At 49.2% G+C, this 21,042-nt stretch overlaps 1 protein-coding gene across 5 annotated transcripts in view; it reads right to left on the bottom strand.

Moving 5' to 3' along the window:
• CLEC16A (C-type lectin domain containing 16A) overlaps positions 1-21,042 on the bottom strand; it is a 234,824-nt gene that overhangs the window by 187,573 nt on the left and 26,209 nt on the right. For all 5 annotated transcript variants that reach the window (XM_059881547.1, XM_059881546.1, XM_005224670.5 and 2 more), the window contains 6 exons: positions 16,004-16,152; positions 12,563-12,668; positions 10,774-10,897; positions 5,879-6,053; positions 4,179-4,232; positions 645-758 (listed from right to left, as the gene is read on the bottom strand). In XM_059881547.1, coding sequence (XP_059737530.1) covers positions 645-758; positions 4,179-4,232; positions 5,879-6,053; positions 10,774-10,897; positions 12,563-12,668; positions 16,004-16,152 — 722 coding nt within the window. The remainder of the gene's footprint in view (positions 1-644; positions 759-4,178; positions 4,233-5,878; positions 6,054-10,773; positions 10,898-12,562; positions 12,669-16,003; positions 16,153-21,042) is intronic.

Raw genomic sequence — 21,042 nt, 5'->3', positions numbered from 1 at the left:
TCGGGGCAAGTCATCGCCCCAGTGACTGGGGTTTCCCTTCAGCAGAGCACCAAGCGCACAACGTGGCAAACCATAAACGTGCCGTTCAGGCCATGCTGGTGACAGGAGTACTGGCTCCAAATGCAGCTTTCTAGCATCTCCAGAGACATGAGAGGACCTGTCCACAGGGTATTTTCTCCACCTAACTGCAGAAGGACTTTAGGCTGGGGTGAGCTGTAACTGCTCACGAAGGATACATACATTCTCCAATTTGTCACAGTCCCCACCGCTCCCTATTGGGCTCTCACGGGGTCTGTGTCATTCAGATATTCCCTGCCCAGCTTCCGTAGACAGCAGGGCCTCAGACAAAGTATTCTCTCATTCTGCCCCAATAACCGCGCCCCACAGATACACACCCTGAAGCCCAGAACGGGACGATTCCAAGTTCAATAACACACGCACAGTCAAATCCACTCTTGGTACCCAACCCCAGATTCTTCTGGGTATGTCAAGACCAGTGAGGTCCCCTGAATCCCAGACCAGCTTACACATCAGTGCTGTAACGAGCAGGATGTTGGTCTCTGGTTTGAGAGAAACACACGTGAACAAAATGAACCACGGTGTCTTATCAGGGTCTTGAGACAGTCCCCCCGCTAATGACTTACACAGCTTCTCTGAACATCCTGTTCAGGCTTAGCGTATGTCTCAGACAGATCGCCGTTCAGAATGACTTCAGCTAACGAGTTCACCAGGGGTGCATGATGTATAATTAGGAAGACCTGGTGAAGGAGGAAAAAAAAAAGGATTTGCATTAAAGCACATAGACTTTCAACCTCATCCTTCCCTCACCTGAAGTGACGAGGCTGGGCTACTGCACAAGCCTCGTCTTAGCGGCAATCCCAGTGACGCGAAATCCAAAGAATGGGTCACATCTGGGAGAAACAAGTTGGACTTTTCTCCTCCTAGGGGCGGGCCCTCCTTTCAGACTGTTGCCTATTTGGCTGGCTGCTCGCTGGCGGAAAGAAGTGCGTTAAAGCAAACTGTCCCTCCTGGCCGCCTGAAGCCAAATCGGGCTGAGGTGAAGCAATGTGGGAAGGGAATGCCAAACCCGCACCCTCTTTTCTCTCCGCAGGCGTTTCAGTGTCAAATCCGATTAGGATAAGACTAGGAGGCCTTGGCCCAGCCCTTCAGTTACGCGGAGGAAGGGGCCAGCAGGCCTTGTTCCAGTCGGGGACTTGGCAGAGGGTCGGCCACGCAGAGATCCCACCCATGGAATGAGCTCTTCCCCTTGCGGTGGGTTTGAGCGCTCAAGAATTCCAGGGCGGCGCTGGGAGGTGTGGAAACTGGGGAGGAAAAGCCGCTCGGGCCAGAGACCAATGGAGTCGTGCCAGGCGGCAAGCATCAGAAGGCACTGGGCTGTCGGGGGGGTGGCCTGGCCACTCCACCCTGTTGCCTGGCGTCCAAAGGAACGGCCTGAGGAGTCAGGGTACCCACACCGCCTTGGAGAGCCGGCTCAGACATACCCACCAGTGTGTTTCAAGATGCAGTGGTAATACCGGCTCCGCAGGGCAGTGTGGGATGGACCCACCATCTGCATATCAGAAGTTGTGTGCGCACATCTGTATTTGTTCATATATACATGCATCAGGCGTTCCAAATCTTGGCACTGTTTTACGATTTTTTCTGATGTGAACCACTTTAGAAGTCTTAACTGAATTTGTTACAATAATGGTTTCGGTTTTATGTTTTGGCTGTTTGGCCTCGAGGCATCTGGGATCTTAGTTCCACGACCAGGGACTGAACCTGCACCGCCTGCGTCGGAAGGCGGAGTTTTAACCGCTGGACCGCCAGGGAAGTCCCTCCTGGCACTCTTGTCCGGTGATAAATCCTTGTTGTAAGGGGGCAGCCCTGGGCATCATAGGATATTTGGCAGCATCTCTGGCCTCGAACCACTAGATGCTAGCCGCACCCCCTCCCCCAGGCATGACAACCAGCAACGTCTTCAGACACTGCCAGCTGTCCCCGGGCTGGGGGTAAAATCACTGCCAGTTGACAACATCTCCGGAAGGAGCTGGGGAAACCCTGTAACTATAGTTGTCTCTGGAGACAGAAATCAGGAGACTGAACAAAAAAAAAGTAGAAAGACAACTTGGTTTTCACTTGTTTGAACTTTATCACTTAAAAAAATTATTTAAAAATATTGTAAAAGAAAAAAAAAAGGAGAGGCAGAGACTAAAATACTAGCCGCCTCTGGGGAGTGGGACTGGGTATGTGGCAGGCAGTGGTAAGAGGGAACTTTTCCCTACATGTCATTTTGTACTATTTGAGGAGGGTGACTATATTGTTCAAAAAATTAAATACAATTCAGATAAAAGGCACGGTACAATAAACAAATGTTGTACCCACCTAGGGGAAAAAAAAAAGCACATCTGTTTTAAAACACTGAGGAGATACCAACTACCACAGACTATATAGCATGACAAGCGGGTTAGCCCACATCAGGGGCTGTGGCGGGCATTCAGATGTGAGTGACCATGACGACGACGAAGGAATTCAGTCCACAAACATCCAGTGAGCACCTACTGCAGCCCACCTGGTGACGGCCAGTGTGGACACGCATGGTGCTCTGCTCAGCTATGCCCTGGACAGAGGAAAGCGGGGAGAAGGGCAGCGAGTAACTGGGAGGTGGGTGGAAGCGTGTGCCCGCCGGAGGCAAAGGCTGGGCTGGCCTGTCCCAGTCATGCCCTTGTCCCCAGCGGTGGTTTAGTTTCAGCTGCACAACATCTCCATCACACCAAATTAATGTCATCAACACAAATTTTCTTGGTTTAGCAGAGATGCTTGAAAAATAATTCGGAAGGATGCTCTGATGCAGAGTTTAAGGACCAGAATTCATGCCCGATTTGAGGTTTTCGGCCAGGGGATGATCAAGTTCCGTGGAAATGCAGGGGTGCGAGAGCCCTTTACTCGGGCTGAGGAACGCCAGTGACAGCACTTTTCATGAGACACTGAAGCACGTAATGAGCTGCCTAGGCGGCTGGACCTTTCCTAGGAAAGCGGGAGAAAGGGGATTCTCAGAGCAAAGCGTGGCCTGACCCCGGTGATCCTCGGGGTGTGCCAGCAGCTGAAGGGTGCTGGAGGTGCTTGCCACGGGATTCCTGCGGTTCTGCATCTGGCCGGCTCGCTCCTGCCAGGCTCCCAGCATCCTCAGCAGGGGAAGCGGGACGATTGGTAACGAGGTGGTGGAAACAGCTGCCAGGAGGGGCAGGGGACTGCAGGGAGCTCCCTCACACAGAGGGGCATTCAGGCATCAGCGTGCAGCTCCCAGCACACAGAGCCCCCAGAACGAGAGTCCCAGAGTAACGTGAGCCAGTCACGTGCAGAGCCCGGCCGCTGAGAAGAGGCCGGGTCAGCATTTCTCTTCCCGGGCCAACAGGAGATGGCCCCACCTCAAACGCAAAATGGCCTGAGACCTGGCAAGAAGGACATTCTCTCGGCAGAGCAAATGAATACCTAGGCCACTGCAGAAGTGGGAACAGAGCTCTGGTCAAACGTCTAACTGCTTAACAGTCTAATGAGATGGCCTGAGAGTCCACGCTGCTTGTAATAAAAATATTTTTAAACTTATGTAACTGGGTCGCCATGGAGTTTTTCCCTTCTTGTAAATATTACATAATTATGAGAAGGAGACACACTTGTTGAAGACAGGGAGGCAGACAAGTTGGCTCAAGACACAAATTTGGGTACTGAGGCTGCTATGAGATACCTTCCAGAAGGTAACATGGGCCCCAGGACCACGACAACGGCCTCATTAGTGGGAGTTGGTTAAATCGCGGCGGCTCTGTGAACACATGCTGGGTCCCCCAGCTTCGGGCCTCTTTCAAGATGGCCATGAGCAGGGGCCACACGGGCCACGTTTTCAGGGTATTTAGAACACCCCCTGGTTGTTTTGGAAAGCTCGGGCCCCACAGTGAAAACCGACGACGTATCTGCCAGGTTTGACTTATTTCTCACTTCTTTTTAAATTTCCAAGTACTACCATGAAGAAGATACATAGCCCCTTGACTCAGGGTTGTTTTATTTCAAGATGGGGGACGCACACAAAGAAGATGGATTGAGATGGCCTGGGAAACTTCCGAAAGGCAGCGGTGCTCCGGGACCCCAGTGTGGTGGGGACACGGGTGAAGGATCAGACATACCTGGGAGAGAAGGTACAGAGAAACCGGCAGGCTGATCTTCGGTCGTTCTCCTCCCTGGTGAAGGTTGGGGGGATGAGAGAGGTCTGGGTTACACATGTGAGTGGTACGTAATACCCTACGCCAGAGGCCATCTGTCTGAATGAGCAGCACCCAACACCCAACTTCCTCTAAGACCCTAAGGTTCTTCTTTCCTGGTGGCAAAGTCGACCCTGCAAAATACATTCACAGCTCATCCCATCCAATGGGTTTCCCAGGTGGTGCCGTGGTAAAGAACCTGCCTGCCAGTGCAGGAGACATGGGATCGATCCCTGAGTCGGGAGATGCCCTGGAGAAGGAAACGGCAACCCGCTCCAGTGTTCTTGCCTAGGAAATCCCAGAGAGAGAGAAGCCTCACGGGCTATAGTACACGGGGTCCCAAAGAGTTGGACATGACTGAGCGACTCAACAACAATCCCATCCAATACTATTTGCAAGGCTGCTAACCTTCCACCTGAGAAACCTTTCACCGTGAGTCATGGATTAGATGCTGGACCCAAGAGAAGAACCAGCTCCTTAAATTACCAAGAATGTTAATTTCCCCCAGCTGGGGCACCAAGAACCTGGCAAGAGAGGCCCCAGAGGCCTGCTATCAGGAAGTGGGGCAGGGAGAGGTGGGGGCACCCTGATCTCAGAGAAGCCACTCATCTATACTGGGCTCCAATGAGCTCCATCTCCTACCAAGCCTGTAAGGATCTTCAGGACCCTTGTTTTGCTCAGGGAGGTTGACTGCCTGGTCCAAGGTCACGAGGAAAGAGGCAGAATTTGAAACCAGGCCTGAAAACACCAGTTCCCCAGCTTTCTCTCCACCTCCAGAGTGGCATTAGGTGGCTCTCGTTAGGGCTGCAGTTTTTTCTTTGAGTCACCTGTTTGTAACAAGAAGCCCCGTGTTCTGTCTCCAAAAAGAAAGCTACACCCCCATCTAGCTGGGACATGCGCAGAGGCTGAAATCCCTGCAGAGTAACCAGCTGGCTCTGTCCCACCTCCTGTCAAAGCCTCCACCCCTTCACTCTCGGAGGTACTGCCCAAAGGTCCCCTCTCCTCGAAGTGGCATTTTTCTTGGGGACGGGCACTGAGAACCACCAGCTCAGAATCACTTCGGGGGCAGGGTCCCGGTGCCCTCCAGACCCCTGAGCCAGAAACTCTGAGAGGAGGGAGAAAACATATCTGAGAAAGTGCCCATGAACGGGCTCATGGGCCGTTCGAGGGCTCCACTGCCTGTCACTGTGGACAGTCTCTGCCCCGAGATCTTTTCCTGGGTGTGCTCCATCCCCTTCCGGCCATTCAAGTTTTGCAGCTGGCTGGATCTTCTCCAAGTTAATTAGCTCTGGCAACTAGCCGAAAAAGTGAGCAGGGATGAGAGCACCTCAGGAGAAGCACGCACAGAAACCAAAACCCTGAATTTGCAGAGGTTTCCTGTCTCCTTTGGATGTCAGTAATCTTTTCTCATTCATTTACTGTCCACACACACACACACTCACACTCATACGCTCTGGCTGTCTGTCTTTCTCCTTCCCTCCCTCCCACCCTCTCCCTCACCCCCCTTCTCAGGAAAGAAGGGAAGGAAAGGACTGTCCCTCAGGCTCCAGCCGCGGTCCCTGCAGAGCCCCGTCCCCGTGGGGTGGCTGCTCCCCCCGCCTGCAGACGCCCCCGGCCGGGCTCACCTTGTCCTGGTTCTCCAGTGAGTACACGTAGAGCGGCAGGAAGAGCCTGTTGAGCAGGTGGTCCGTGAGCACGTCGTTGAGGAACTCGCAGTTGATGATGAGGATGTCATTGAGATAGTGCAGGTGGTCCAGGTGCTCAGCCACCAGGTCGCTGAGCTTCCCCCGATTCCGGTGCCTGCCGGGAGAGAGGCCCATCTCAGCCCCAACGCCCAGGCTCAGAGCTGAGAACCGATGGCCTGAGACTTAGGTTGCTGGGGGCGCTTCATTCACAAATATCTGAGCCAGTCTCGAGAGACACCTATCATGGCCCTGCCAGTGGATTACAGGAAGGAAAAACGGACAGGTCCACTGCATTCAATTTTAGGGGACTCAAGGGATCCCCCCACTTTCTGGGGGCCTCAGTACAATGGACTCCACAATCATCACCACGCTAAAGCTTAAGCTCCAATACTTTGGCCACCTTTTGCATAGAGCCAGCTCATTAGAAAAGACTCTGATGCTGGGAAAGATTGAGGGCAGAAGGAAAAGGGGACAACAGGGGATGAGATGGTTGGATGGCATCACCAACTCCATGGACATGAGTGTGAGCAAGCTCTGGAAGATGGTGAAGGACAGGGGAGCCCGGTGTGCTGCGGTCCACGGGGTTGCAAAGAGTCGGACACAACTGAGTGACTAAACAACAACAATAATAATGGGATCCCTACCACTTCCTGGGGCCGTGGAACAACGGACTCTGTCATCATCACCATAGTCCCAAACAAAATGGGTAAACACAGAAACCCAGGGAAGCTTTTAGCCAGGCACTTCAAACACGAGCTGCCACTAGTCCAAGTGGCAAGATCCCTGGCTCTTGAGATAAGCAGCATTAATGGAACAATAAATCCTCACTAGTAAAATGCTCCTGAGGAGTTCTGAGGAAACAGGCAGGCCTCAATGGCCTCAGCCAACCCCAGTCCCGATCGTATGAGGGGCGCCATGCGGGGACGTGACACCCCAGGTCCCAGGAGGCCCCTGCCTGCTTCGAGTGCAGACACAGGCACTGGGGCTGTCCAGGCCCTATGAGTGGATCGGGCTCACGCTCAACAGGGACAAAGATCTGAAATAGCCAATGGGGCCCATTCCCCTCCCCCAGAGCAGTTATCTGCTGCAAAAAGCACTCTAGATCCAGGACCTTTTGCTTCTACTATGATTATTACTCAAGTAATAGATGGTCACTGGAAGGGACAGACAACTAAAGAAGAAAATAAGAGCAAAAAGAAATCAAAGTCTCCTACAGTCCCACCACTAACAGATAAACAGTATGTTATTTCCATATGGAGGTGATGGAATTCCAGTTGAGCTATTTCAAATCCTAAAAGATGATGCTGTGAAAGTGCTGCACTCAATATGCCAGCAAATTTGGTAAACTCAACAGTGGCCACAGGACTGGAAAAGGTCAGTTTTCATTCCAATCCCAAAGAAAGGCAATGCCAAACAATACTCAAACTATCGCACAATTGCACTCATCTCACACGCTAGTAAAGTAATGCTAAAAATTCTCCAAGCCAGGCTTCAAGAGTATGTGAACTGTGAACTTCCAGATGTTCAAGCTGGATTTAGAAAAGGCAGAGGAACCAGAGATCATATTGCCAACAACCATTGGATCATCGAGAAAGCAAGAGAGTTCCAGAAAAACATCTACTTCTGCTTTCTTGACTATGCCAAAGCCTTTGAGTGCATCAATCACAATAAACTGTGGAAAATTCTTAAAGAGATGAGAATACCAGACCACCTGACCTGCCTCCTAAGAAATCTGTATGCAGGTCAAGAAGCAATAGTTAGAACCGGACATGGAACAACAGACTGTTTCCAAATAGGAAAAGGAGTACGTCAAGGCTGTATACTGTCACCCTGCCTATTTAACTTATATGCAGAGTACATCATGCGAAATGCTGGGCTGGATGAAGCATAAGCTAAAATCAAGATTGCTGGGAGAAATATCAATAACCTCAGATATGCACATGACACCACCCTTATGCAGAAAGTGAAGAGGAACTAAAGAGCCTCTTAATGAAAGTGAAAGAGGGGAGTGAAAAAGTTGGCTTAAAGCTCAACATTCAGAAAACTAAGATCATGGCATCTGGTCCCATCACTTCATCGCCAATAGATGGGGAAACAGCGAAAATAGTGTCAGATTTTTATTTTTGGGGGCTCCAAAATCACTGCAGATGGTGACTACAGCCATGAAATCGAAAGATGCTTACTCCTTGGAAGAAAAGCTATGATCAACCTAGACAGCATATTAAAAAGCAAAGACATTACTTTGCCAACAAAGGTCTGTCTAGTCAAAGCTATGGTTTTTCCAGTAGTCATGTATGGATGTGAGAGTTGGACTATAAAGGAAGCTGAGTGCTGAAGAACTAGTACTTTTGAACTGTGGTGTTGGAGAAGACTCTTGAGAGTCCCTTGGACTGCAAGGAGATCCAATCAGTCCATCCTAAAGGAAATCAGTCCTGAATACTAATTTTAAGGACTGATGCTGAAGCTGAAACTCTAATACTTTGGCCGCCTGATGAGAAGACCTGACTCATTTGAAAAGACCCTGATGCTGGGAAAGACCGAGGGCAAGAGGAGAAGGGGACGACAGAGGATGAAATGGTTGGATGGCATCACCGACTCAATGGACATGAATTTGAACAGACTCTGGGAGACACTGAAGGACAGGGAAGCCTGGTGTGCTGCAATCCATGGGGTCACAAAGAGTCAGACATGACTGAGTGACTGAACACATGGATTTAAAAATGCAATAGAAATGATGAGCAGATAATAAAACACAGCAGCTCCTGGCCCCGCCTCTCCCACCCCTTCCCACTCTCCAGAGGAAGCAGTTTCAAATCTTTTAGGAGTTTCTGTGGATAGTTCCTCCCTCTATTTTGCGATCTGCAAGGACCTCTATTTTGTGATCGAGCCATTTTAGATAGTACACAAGGACCTCCCTTGATGACAGAATTCTATGTTCCCTCCGCCCCTCCCCACCCAGCAGTCATCAGCAACTGGTGGTGACATTATAACCAGTCACTGCAGAGTAACGTGGAGGACCAGGAGTTCACTTTCCTCCTTGAGTAACTTTCGGTTCTTTCTGGAGCTGTGTCTCATCAGGGCTCATATCCATGACTATTCATATCTATATTCCTATTTTTTTTTTCAATCACTCAGTCCTGTCTGACTCTCTGTGACCTCACACAGACTGTAACCCACCACGCTTCTCTGTCCATGGGATTTCCCAGGCAAGAAAACCATAGTGGGTTACCTACTCCAGGGGATCTTCCCAACCCAGGGATCGAACCCGAGTCTCTTGCATCTCCTGCATGGGCAGGTGAATTATTTACCACTGAGCCACCTGTGAAGCCTCATCCTCATCCATCCATTCTATATGGGTCCTTATTCTCCCAACTGATCTGTGATCCACAGAACCTTACTTCTTTGCCAATGTGGAAGCTAATATTTTCTCTCTCTCTAGCCCCCTGCAGCCCCAAGAGACAAGGTCCCTTTATTGTCCTGACCCCATCTAGGTGCACTTCTCACCAGATTCGTGCAAAGCCGTCACTCTGGGGCAGTGGTTCGCAACTGATACAATTTTTCCTTAAAGGAGACCTGTGTCTGAAGACAGTTTTGGTCTTCACAATTGGAAAAGGGCACTACTGGCGTGTAGTGGGCGGAGGCCAGGGGTGCTGCTGAACACCCTATGAAGCACAGGATGCCCCACCACAAAGAATTACCTAGTTCAAGAGATGCACAGTGCAGAGTTTGAGAAATCCTGTTCTGAGACATCTATTTATCACCATCTTAATTTTTTCTTAAACAGATTTACTGATACAGAATTCACATACCAAAATCTTTACCCAAAGTATACAATTTAATGGCTCAGATGGCAAAGAACCTGCCTGCAATGCAGGAGACCTGGGCTTGATCCCTGGGTCGGGAAGACCCCCTGGAGCAGAAAATGGCAACCCACTCCAGTGTTCTTGCCTGGAGAATTCCATGGACAGAGGAGCCTGGTGAGCCACAGTCCACGGGGTCTCAAAGAATCAGACATGACTGAGTGGCTAACACATATTCACAGAGTTTTCCAACCATTATCACAATCAACCTTAGGAGATTTTATCCCCTCACCTCAAAAAAGCCCAGGCAGTCATTTTCCATTTCCGCACCTCACCCCACACACCCCTCCTCCAACCCTATGCTATGCTAAGTCACTTCAGTCGTGTCCAACTCTGTGTGACCCCATTAGACGGTAGCCTACCAGGCTCCCCGTCCCTGGGATTCTCCAGGCAAGAACACCGGAGTGGGCTGCCATTTCCTTCTCCAATGCATGAAAGTGGGAAACCACGGATCTATGGCTTCTATGGATTTGCCTATTCTGGGCATTTCATATAAGGAGAATCACATAACGTGTGGCCCCTTGCATCCTTTCACTAAGCATAACGCTCTCAAGGTTCACCCAGGGTGTCCTGCGTGTCGGGACTTCAGTCCTTTTTACTGCTGAATACTGCTCCCCTGAAGCTGCGTCCCATCCTTCCTGAGATGGGTACCGCACGGTGTTTATCCAATCGCCGGTGGAAGGCCATCTTCATCTTTTCATCAGCTGCCCAGCATCCCTCTACGGGTGCACTCAATTCATTTACCCTGTTCCTCTCTGGGAGGTATCTGAGTGGTTTCCAACTTTCTATTGCTAAGAATAGTGGAAAGCTGGGTGGAACTTTTCAGAGTATGGAAGTCCATATTCTGCCTACGCACAGGACGGGGTGGGGGTGGTGTTAAGTTTTGTTCTAGTGTTTGGCTTTTTTCTCAATGAGAACAGAATTCTCCCCAAAGCATTCTGTCCACCTAACAGGCACCTAGGGGTAGTCACTTACTCTTCATCTGTTTGTACACAGTTATCAAGCTCGATCACGTGGCTCCCAATGAACCAGACCAAATTGGAGAAGTAAGGGACGGCTGTTTTGTCTCTGATATAGTGCAGCATGGCCTGGTTATCCACTGAGAAGATTCACAAAAGAAGAGAAAAAAAAAAGTCAAGCTACCAAAAATAACTTGGGGGGAGATTAAAAAAAAAAAAAGCAATGAAAAAGCCCTCTACTATAATCTGACTCTTTTCTGTCTTTCCTGGAAATACTTTAAAACGGTTGCCTTTTTCATAAAACTATGAAGGTAGTTATGTTATTTTATAATTAATAAAATCAATGAATCAGGGTTAAACATTGATAGTGCATGAGGAAACCTACTTATCAGCAGTGCATTTAGCTAGACTACAATGAAAACTACACCATTCTCAAGCAAGTTTCTCATATTTGCATGTAAGGGTAAGTCAAGAAAGCAGAAAACCAGAAGTTATTAACTTACATGACACTGGAATAAGGAACACGGGAATCGTCATTGAAGGAAAGGCAAAAAACAGACAAGAGTTAACAGGGTGAGGAGCTGGGAGGGTGAGACAGTTGCTCAGAGGGGCAGAGAGCTAGGGCAGGAGGCATCTAGACAGAAAGACACAGGTTAGAAGAGAGCAGAGAGCAGGAGGCGGCAGGGCTGGGGCTCAGACGGGGTCAGAGTCCAGAGGCCTGTGGGCTGGCCCGTAACCGGTGAGCGGAGCCAGCAGGCCCAGGGGTGAACGGGGGCGCCGTGGCCCCAGAGCAGCAATCCTCGCTGCCGGTTCACCCCCACCTTGCAGGGCTGCGCACCCGCAGTAGCCACATCTTCAAGTCAGAAATCCAGGCTGTGACTCCAGCTCTCTCAAGTTTTAAATAGTGACGACCATATATTTTTTTCAAAAAATATCTAAACCAAGGAAAACCTGTCTGAGAGCTGGATTTGGCCTCCAGGTTATGACCCCCAGATGGGCCCCTGCTCTGAGCCCTAAGAAGGCTCTCCAATCTAAGGCCATCCCAGAACCAGGCTGGAGTGAGTCCCCAAGCAGCGCCTAAACCCCCCTCCCAATTAGGGGTCACCTCCAGTAATAACGTCTTAACTTGGGAAGGCAAAGCATCTGGTCCCTGAGGAAACAGGGTCCCCGCTCCAGGGTGGTGACTACACGAGAAGTAACCCAGGCGTCGTTAGGCAGAGGCCAGCACAACTCTAGGCCAGGAGACTCGTGTCCAGCCAGCCTCTGAGCCCCTGGGGGCGAGAAGCCACAGAACGGCTTTTTCCTGGGGGCAGTGATTTGGGCGTTTGGTACTTTCTGAAAGGAGGAATTTGTTGTTGGGTTTTGCAGCAGGTTGAGAATACAACACTGCCCCCTGCTGTTTGCAACAAGAAATGTGCTTGTACATTACAGATAACGTACCTCCTGGCTGTACTGAAGTGTATTTTACAGGCCAAGGAGCAAATTCAAAGACTCATTTGAGTTTCAAAGACAGCTATGCCTTAAATAATTAACACACGTGCCTCTCTCAGGCCATCACGCCTTCCGTGTGTCAGCACTGTGGGAGACTTTCCCTTGCAGAACTAAGTGCATGGAGAGGCACAGGAATTTACATAAGGGGGTGGCTAAATGGCCTGCGATGACAGCCTTTCACGAGACGGGTAACCCCAGCCATAACAAATGAACTCCCTGTTACCACCACAGAACTGTCTGTACAGACTCATGAGAGCAAGTACCTGTTGTCATGTTAGAAACCCGACAAGGTGCAAGCCCACAGGGGAGCTTACCTTTGTAGACGTTTAAAGTTATGGTTCTTACAGCAATTCTGACCATGCTTTCAGGGTGGTTGAAAAATTTGATGGCTTCTGTATACAGGGCGAAGTCATTAGTGTGCTAAAACACAAGAAGTACCCAAAATGAGTCACACACCCATAAAACATGCCTGCCCCCGCGCCGGGTTTTTGAACCCTATCAGTGAAAGTCGCTCAGTTGTGTCTGACTCTTTGTGATCCCATGGACTATACAGTCCATGGAGTTTTCCAGGCCGGAATACTAGAGTGGATCTTCAAAACCCAGGAATCAAACCCAGGTTCTCCCACATTGCAGGCAGATTTTCTACCAGCTGAGCCACCAGGGAAGCCCAAGAATACTGGAGTGGGTGACCTATTCTTTCTCTAGTGGATTTTCCCGACCCGGGAATCAAACCGGGGTTACCTGCATTGCAGGCAGATGCTTTACCAGCTAAGCCACCAAGGAATCCTACCAGAGACTTCGTAAAAGACACACACACACACACACACACACACACACACACACAGCACCCATGTGAACCTTAAGCCGGTGGTTCACATCCTGTGGGGAGTGTGCGGAGCGGTGGGACGGTGAGACCATGGAAGAAACAGAAGTGGGTCCAGCCAATGCCAGGCCTAGGTTCAGGATCTGTTCCACCACTCTTAGCTGTGTGATAAAGTATATCTAAGCCTCCGTTTCTACATTTGTAAAATGAGGATAATAATTCCCACTTCGTGGTTGCTAAGATTAAATGAGATTATTTCAGGTACAGTGCATACCCTGCTGCCCGATCCCTAAGGAGCACTCGGTGATAATTCAGATGCAGTTATTAGATGCTGCTTCAACTAATAAAAGGCAAGTGCAAAGTCTGACTACATTTAGACCCTCTTTTGCTGCTACTGCTGCTAAGTCGCTTCAGTCGTGTCTGACTGTGTGCGACCCCATACATGGCAGCCCACCAGACTCCTCTGTCCCTGGGATTCTCTAGACAAGAATACTGGAGTGGGTTGCCATTTCCTTCTCCAAGATCCTCTTTTAGCTAATATATATCTCTATTTGGAAACACTAAAAGTGTAAACATTACCGTGGAAGAGAAGTATCTCGGGAATCTTCTGCCATTAAAAAGGGGTTATCAGAACAGATCAAAACCAGAGAACAGATCAAAACTATTCCGAACCAGAGAAGTAGAGCCTTAATTAAGGAAAAGGACACAGGATCTGGGCTGGAGCATGAAATGACGTGCTCTGCTGCCCTCTTCTGGCCAGTGTTTTGCATGGCACCCGACCAGACTGGAGGGCACCCCAGGCAGGAAAGACGGACCAGCGACCTTCAGTGAGGTGACACCTGTCTAATGAGGGCAGCGCGACTTGGAGCACTAGACACAGGTGTACACTAACAGGTGGTAGCTACTGCACCAGCCCATAGAGACAGAAACCACGTCCACCTCAAAGATCAGGCTCCTATACTCTGGGATCAGCTGGATATTCTTCCAGAAGCATCACTACGGCCCCAGAATCCCTGCATGCTGCCCTCCCCGCCCCACTCCCCCCCAGCCACCAGCAGGTACACAGAAGCCCAGCTGCACCTGAGCTGGGGAAGAACCTGCCCCCCCTCTCTGGTCTAAACTTCGCAGGTGGGTTTCTTTCTGCCCAAGATAGCCTCTGGGAGAATGCAAACAGCACCCCTCTGGTCTCTAGACACATTCAATGAGCCCGTACTGGGTTCCAGGCACTGGGCCACACAATGTTAATCTTCTAAACCATCCCACACCTCGTGGCTGGGGGCTAGTACTCCTTCCTTTTGTAAAGGGAAGCGCAGCCTTCCCTTGTAAAAGAAACGGACCGTGGCTGTTGAGTTTTAATGAAAGTGTTTTCAGGAACAATATGTGAGCAAGAGGCCAGTTTTTGCCCATTATAAATCTAGACAAAAAAAATCAAAGTGCAGGAGGCTGTTGCCACATCCTACGAAGACAGCTGGGTGGATTTTGCCCAAACTCAGAAGAAATGTCTGGGACCATGGTCTGACTTCAAGCACAGGCTGTGCAGCGTATGTGACCACCGATCAGAGGACACCTGCCGGACAAACAGCATGTGGCTGTGTGGCAGCTGGCCTCCAAGATGGCCCAACGACCCTCACCTCCTAGAGGCACACCCTGTGCCTCCTTCTATGCTGAGTCAGGGCTGGCCTGGGCGGCCTAAAGAAGACAATGGAAGAGACGGTGTGTGGCTTCTGAGGCCCCATCAGGAAAGGCATTACAGCTTGCCTTGATGTCTTGGGATCACTTATTCTATGGGAAGCCAACTGCCACGCCAGGAGGACGCCCGAGCAACTCTCTGGAGGGGACTGTGTAACCGAGGCCTCCCAGCAACAGCCAGCGCTGAATGGTCAGCCATGTGGACGAGCCACCCTGGAAGCAGATCCCCCAACCCTAATCCAGCCTTCGGATGACTGCAGCCTTGTGAGACACGGAGCCAGAACCGTCCTGCCAGGCCATTCCCAACAACAGACACACTGTGAGAGAAATGTGACAGAATTCTGACCAGCAGGGCGGGAAAGGAAGTCTGCTGGGAGGCTTCTGGGAAAGAAGTTTGGGGAAAGTCAGAAGGGGGCACAAGAAAGGACGTGATGTCACCAGGCTTTTCAGCGGTGGCAAGTGAGTGTGGTGTCTGGAGCTTTTGCAGCCATCCTGAGACCATGAGGGGTATAAGCCTGAAGACAGATGCCAGCTCAGCAGAGCAAGACAATGGAAAAGCCTGGGTTGCTCACGAAGTGGTCGAGCCACAGGATGAGCCAGTCCCAGGAAAGCCAGCATCTGTACTTTTTGGAATGTGAGATTTAGTGACCTGATCGCTCAAGCTCCTCTTAATTGTAAGAACAATGGCAACTCATTTATTTAAATTGTTAGTAATTCTCCCAAAGAATACCAGAGTAAGGAATGACAAGGGCTACAGTTTTAGGGAGTCAGGTACATACTAGTTGTTTTGAAGACATCATCTCATTTAATTCAACCCCTGGAAAACCCTTCAAGGTAGAAACTATCATCACCATTTCTCAGATGAAGAAATTGAGGCTCAGAGGACTAAGACTCCTTTAAGGTCACATAGCAGGCAAGTGGCAAAGCTGGGTTTGACTGGAGTCATCACTGTTTTGCCAACAGAGGAACACATCCCAAGTTAATTTCTGGGCACTTCTCCCTACCAAGAGTATCATGCTCTCAGGTAGCACAAATTGAATTTTACATTAAAAACAGAAAAGGTAACTTGTTCAATTGAAAAAAAAAAAAACACGCCAAGGTCAAACAGTGTTGCTATGAAATAGTGAATCAGGAAATGGTGAATGCAAATGTGCTTTGTAAACAGACACAAGGTCACCCAAACCAAAGGCGCTGCTTGAACTGGCCAGCTTCCAAACAAACATGCCTCTGTGCAGCTACTTACCTCATTGTAAAAGAAATGGACCGTGTGGTTGTTGAGTTTTAATGAAAGCGTTTTCAGGAACGATATGTAATATGCCATAATCTCCTCATCAGAAAAGTCGAACTTGTGGACAATGATAGAATTTACATAGTTATTAGAGAGCAAATAATCTAGAGGGAGAAAAAAAAGAAAAGGAAAAAGATTAATTAATTCACGCTGGAGGAAAGACAAGCAGAGAAAAGTCCAGGAACAAGCAGATGACCACGTGAAGGGGCTTGAACCAGTCAGGCTGACAGGGAGCAGCTTAACCTTTAACCAGCACAGAACTCAGCCACCATGCGTAGTCACTACAAAGTTCAAGAGCGAGGCCCCAGAAAGCCCAGGACACGGCTGCCTCCCACACCAGACACAAGAATCCTCGAACATTTCCCTCCGTTGCTAGCAAAGTTCAGTGAGAGAGCCGGTGGCAGGGCAAACCAGGTGGTATGTGGGCAGTTTCACAAACCACCCACAGACGAGGGTCAGCTGCACCATGTCTTATGAAAGATGGCCCCATTTTGCCATCAAAAGTCACATTGTCACCCTTGAGTGCCACAGAAGGCTCCGCATGGCAACATGATTTATAGAGGCCCCTGGAGGCTCAGCCTCCACGACCGGGCCAGCAGCAGGCGGACTGCTTTGCGTCATCACTCACCACGATGGTGAACCTGCAGAGTAGGCCTGTTTGCCCTGTTTTGCAGGTGAGTAAAAACACTAAGGTTAATTAATCTGCCCAAGGACAGAGAGACAGTAAGTCAGGAATGGAATCCAAACTTCAGTTCACTGTCCTGTGTTAATACCATGCCCTCATGGCGGCCAGGGGCTTCCCTGGTGGCTCAGCTGGTAAAGAATCCACCTGCAATGCAGAAGACCCCAGTTTGATTCCTGGGTCGGGAAGACCCGCTAGAAAAGGGATAGGCTACCCACTCCAGTATTCTTGAGCTTCCCTGGTGGCTCACCTGGTAAAGAATCTGCCTGCAACATGGGAAATCTGGGTTCAATCCTGGGTTGGGAAGATTTCCTGGAGAAGCAAAAGGCTACCCACTCCAGTATTCTGGCCTGGAGAATTCCATGGACTGTATAGTCCATGGGGTTGCAAAGAGTCGGACATGACTGGGTGACTTTCATTTCACATGGGGGCCAAGGAGGAAAACTGGATAACGAGGCCCTGGGGGCACTGGATCCACAAGGGAGTGGCCATCCTGCTAAGCTCCCAGGCCCTGCTGGGAGACAGCTTCCCGTGGTGAGAGCTTCCAGCCGTGCAAAGGAAGCTAGAAAATACAGATCTTAATGCTGTTACCTTTGAAGTTGAAATGTCAGCCACTAGATCCACTAGTTTTGGAAGCTGTGCTTGCCAGTGAAAACAGTCTACAGAACCCCTACCACTCATGGGCCTGCAGTCTGCAGTCTCGGCCTTGGGCCCTGGCCAGACAAGTTGTCCTCTGAGTCCTCACCAGACACCCTGCGAAGCTAGTGCTGCCGTGCCCACCATCGGCCGTTCCGTTCTGGCTGCCTCCCCACAGATGGGTAAAGGCCAGACACGACCCACACCAGCATACGGGCAGACCCACACCAGCATACGGGCAGACTCAGCAAGGCAGGAGAGCGGGGTGGCACCTCTCTACCTCTGGTTGTGGGACCAGCAACACGGCCTCCCTGGAGCTTATCAAGACTTGCGGAGTCTTGGGCCCGGCCCTGACCACCTACTCAGATCTCTGGGTGGGCCCAGTGCTCCGTGTGTTGAGAAGGCCCGCTAGGCTTCCCCGTCATGCTCCCACCTCAGAGGCACTGGCTTCAAAGGTAAACTTGGACCCACACTGCCTGAGTGGCTTCCCAACTGGGTGACCTTGGGCAGGACATGTACTCCCCAGCTTTTCCATCTGAGAGCAGGAATTAATGAGACCTTCCTCACGTGAGGAAGCAGGTAAAACAGGAAAAGCTCTGAGGACCCGGAGGAGCACAGAGGCGCCCCCTACGCAGGAGCTGCCAGGCTTCACCCCCGCACTCTGGCTCGGAGACTCTGAACCTCCACCCCCAGTCCACCAGTCGCCACAACTGCTGTTCTCGGGGGAAAACAGAAAGAAAAAACAGAAAGCTGTTTGGTGCCAAAGAGGTACCTAACTTAGGCCAATCAGAGATTTACTGAAAAGGTTGGAACTACCAAACACACCAAGAAGAGTCACCCGGGAGCACGGGATGAGAGAGGGGTCGCAGCAAGGGCACTCTGCCAGGGTCGCCTCAGAACGGTCTCCGAGGCGCTGCAGGCAGGACACCAGTCTGTAGTTTTCAAAATCTCAGTGATAACAATTCTTGAGGTAAGTCTTACGGCTCGCTCTAAGAGAAAAGGCAGTGGGGTCCTGAGAATTTTAACACATTTAAACATGAGGAAAATTCCACGGACAGGTAAGTCTGGCCGCGCTACAGTCCACAGCATCACAGAGTCGGACGTGACTGAAGCAACTGAAGCATGAAAAGGAGGTTACCACACAAAATACACGTACTGAGCCTCTCCAGTCGTGTCCAAGCCTTTGTGACCCTGTGGACGGTAACCCGCCAAGTTCTTCTGTCCATGGGATTCTCCAGGCAAGAACATGGGAGTGGGTTGCCGTGCCCCCCTCCAGGGGATCTTTCCGAGCCAGAGATGGAACCCATATCTCCTGCGCCTCCTGCATTGACAGGCGGATTCTTTACCACTAGTGCCACCTGGGAAGCCCCAAATCTGCAGGATGCAGCAGAAGCAGTTCTAAGAAGGAAGTTTAAAGTGATACAAGTCAAAGTCCAAGTCACTGAGTCGTGTCCGACGCTTTGGACTACACAGTCCATGGGATTCTCCAGGCCAGAACAGTGGAGTGGGTAGCCACTCCCTTCTCTAGGGGATCTATCCAACCCAGGGACGGAACCCAGGTCTCCTGCATTGCAGGTGGATTCTTCACCAGCTGAGCCACAGAGGAAGCCCATATGGGCCTTCCTCAAAAAAAGAAAATCTCAAGAAAAACAACCTAAGCTACCATCTAAAAGAAATAGAAAAAGAAGAACAAACAAAACCTAAAGTCAGAAGGAAAGAAATAGTGAAAATCAGAGGGGAAATAAATAAAATTAAGAAAACAATTTTAAAAATCTATAAAACCAAGAGCTAGTATTTTGAAAGGATAAACAAAATCAACAAACCTCTGGCCAGGCTCCCCAGGAAGAAAAGACACAGAACCCAAATAAACAAAATAAGAAATGAAAAAAAAAGAAATAACAACTGATACTGCAGAAACACAAAAAGAAAAAGAATCACAAGAGTATACTCTAAAGGGTCATATGCCAACAAAATGGACAACCTAGAAGAAATGGACAAGTTTCTAGAAACATACAGCCCTCCACAACTGAGGAGCTGTTTCAAAAAGGAGCTTCTTTCAAAATGAAATAGATAATTTGAACAGACTAGATACTAGAAGGGAAATAGAATCTGTAATTCAAAAAACGAAAAAACTCCCTTCAAACAAAAGTCCAGGACCAGAACCAGATGGCTTCACTGGGGAATTCTACCAAACATAAAAAGGACTTACAGTGACCCTTCTCAAACTCTTTCAGGACTTCCCTGGTGATCCAGCGGGTAAGAACCCGCCTGCCAATGCAGGCGACACCAGTTTGATCCCTGCTCTGGGAAGATTCCACGTGCCACAGGGCAACTGAGCCCGTGCGTCACAGCTACTGAAGCCTGCGTGCGCTACAGCCTCTGCGGCAAGAGACACCAACGCAATCAGAAGCCTGCGCTCCGCAGTTAGCGAAAGCCCAAGCACAACCACCAAGACCCAGCACAGCCAGCAGTAAATAAATTAATTAATTTTTAAAACTCAACTCTTTCAAAAGACTGTAGAGGAGAGAACACTTCCAAAGTCCTTCTATGAGCCACCAAGACCCTGATACCAAGACCAAAGATACTACTAAAAAGGAAAATTACAGGCCAGTATCTTTGATGAATATAGATGCAAAAATTTTGAACAAAATATTAGCAAACCATATCCAACAACAGATAAAAAAGATCATACACACACCATGATCAAGTTGCATCCATCCTAGGGTCACAAGGTTCAATGACGCAAATCAATCAGTGTGATATACCACATAAACAAAAGGAAAGACAAAAGTCACATGATCATCTCAATAGATACGGAAAAAGCATTTGATAAAATTCAACATTCATTCATGATAAAAATTTTCATCAAAGTGGGTCTAGAGGGAACATATCTCAACATAATAAAAGTCATTTATGACAAGCCAACATGATACTCAATGATGAAAATCTGCAAGCCTTCCCACTAAATTATGTAACAAGACAATGATGCCCACTCTTACCACTTTTATTCAACATAGTATTGGAAGTCTTAGTCATAAAAATCAGACAAGAAAAAGAAATAAAAGGCATCCAAATTGGAAAATGGAAGGACGGAGGTAAAATTGTCATTACATGCAGATGACATGATATTCTATATAGAAAACCCTAAAGGTGGTGCCAGTGGGAAAGAATTCAGCTACCAATGTAGGAGACACAAGAGACGTGGGTTCGATCCCTGGGTTGGGAAGATCCCTTGGAGTAGGAAATGACAACCCACTCCAGTACTCCTGCCTGGAAAATTCCATGGTCAGAGGAACCTGAAGGCCTACAGTCCATAGGGTTGCAAAGGGTCGGACATGACTAAGCACACACGCACACAAAGATTCCACAAGAAAACTATTAGGACTGAAAAATGAACTCAAGAAGGTGGCAGGATGTAAGGTTAACACACAGGAATCTGTCACGTTTCTTTACACTGACAACGAAATAGCATAGAGTTAGAAGAAAAAAGATAATCCCTTTTAAAATCATGTCAAAAAAAAAAAAAAATACCTAGGAATAAACCCGATCAAGGAGGCGAAAGATACACACTGAAAAGTAAAAAATATTGAGAAAGGAAACTGAAGATGCTTTAAAGAAACGGGAAGATATCCCATGCTCGTGGATTGGAAGAATTAGGATAGTTAAAATGGCCATA

Source organism: Bos taurus, chromosome 25 (assembly GCF_002263795.3).
Source record: "Bos taurus isolate L1 Dominette 01449 registration number 42190680 breed Hereford chromosome 25, ARS-UCD2.0, whole genome shotgun sequence".
Classification (NCBI taxonomy): Eukaryota; Metazoa; Chordata; class Mammalia; order Artiodactyla; family Bovidae; genus Bos; species Bos taurus.
The sequence above is the reverse complement of the archived record's forward strand: the minus strand, read 5'-3'. Positions and strand labels throughout refer to the sequence as shown.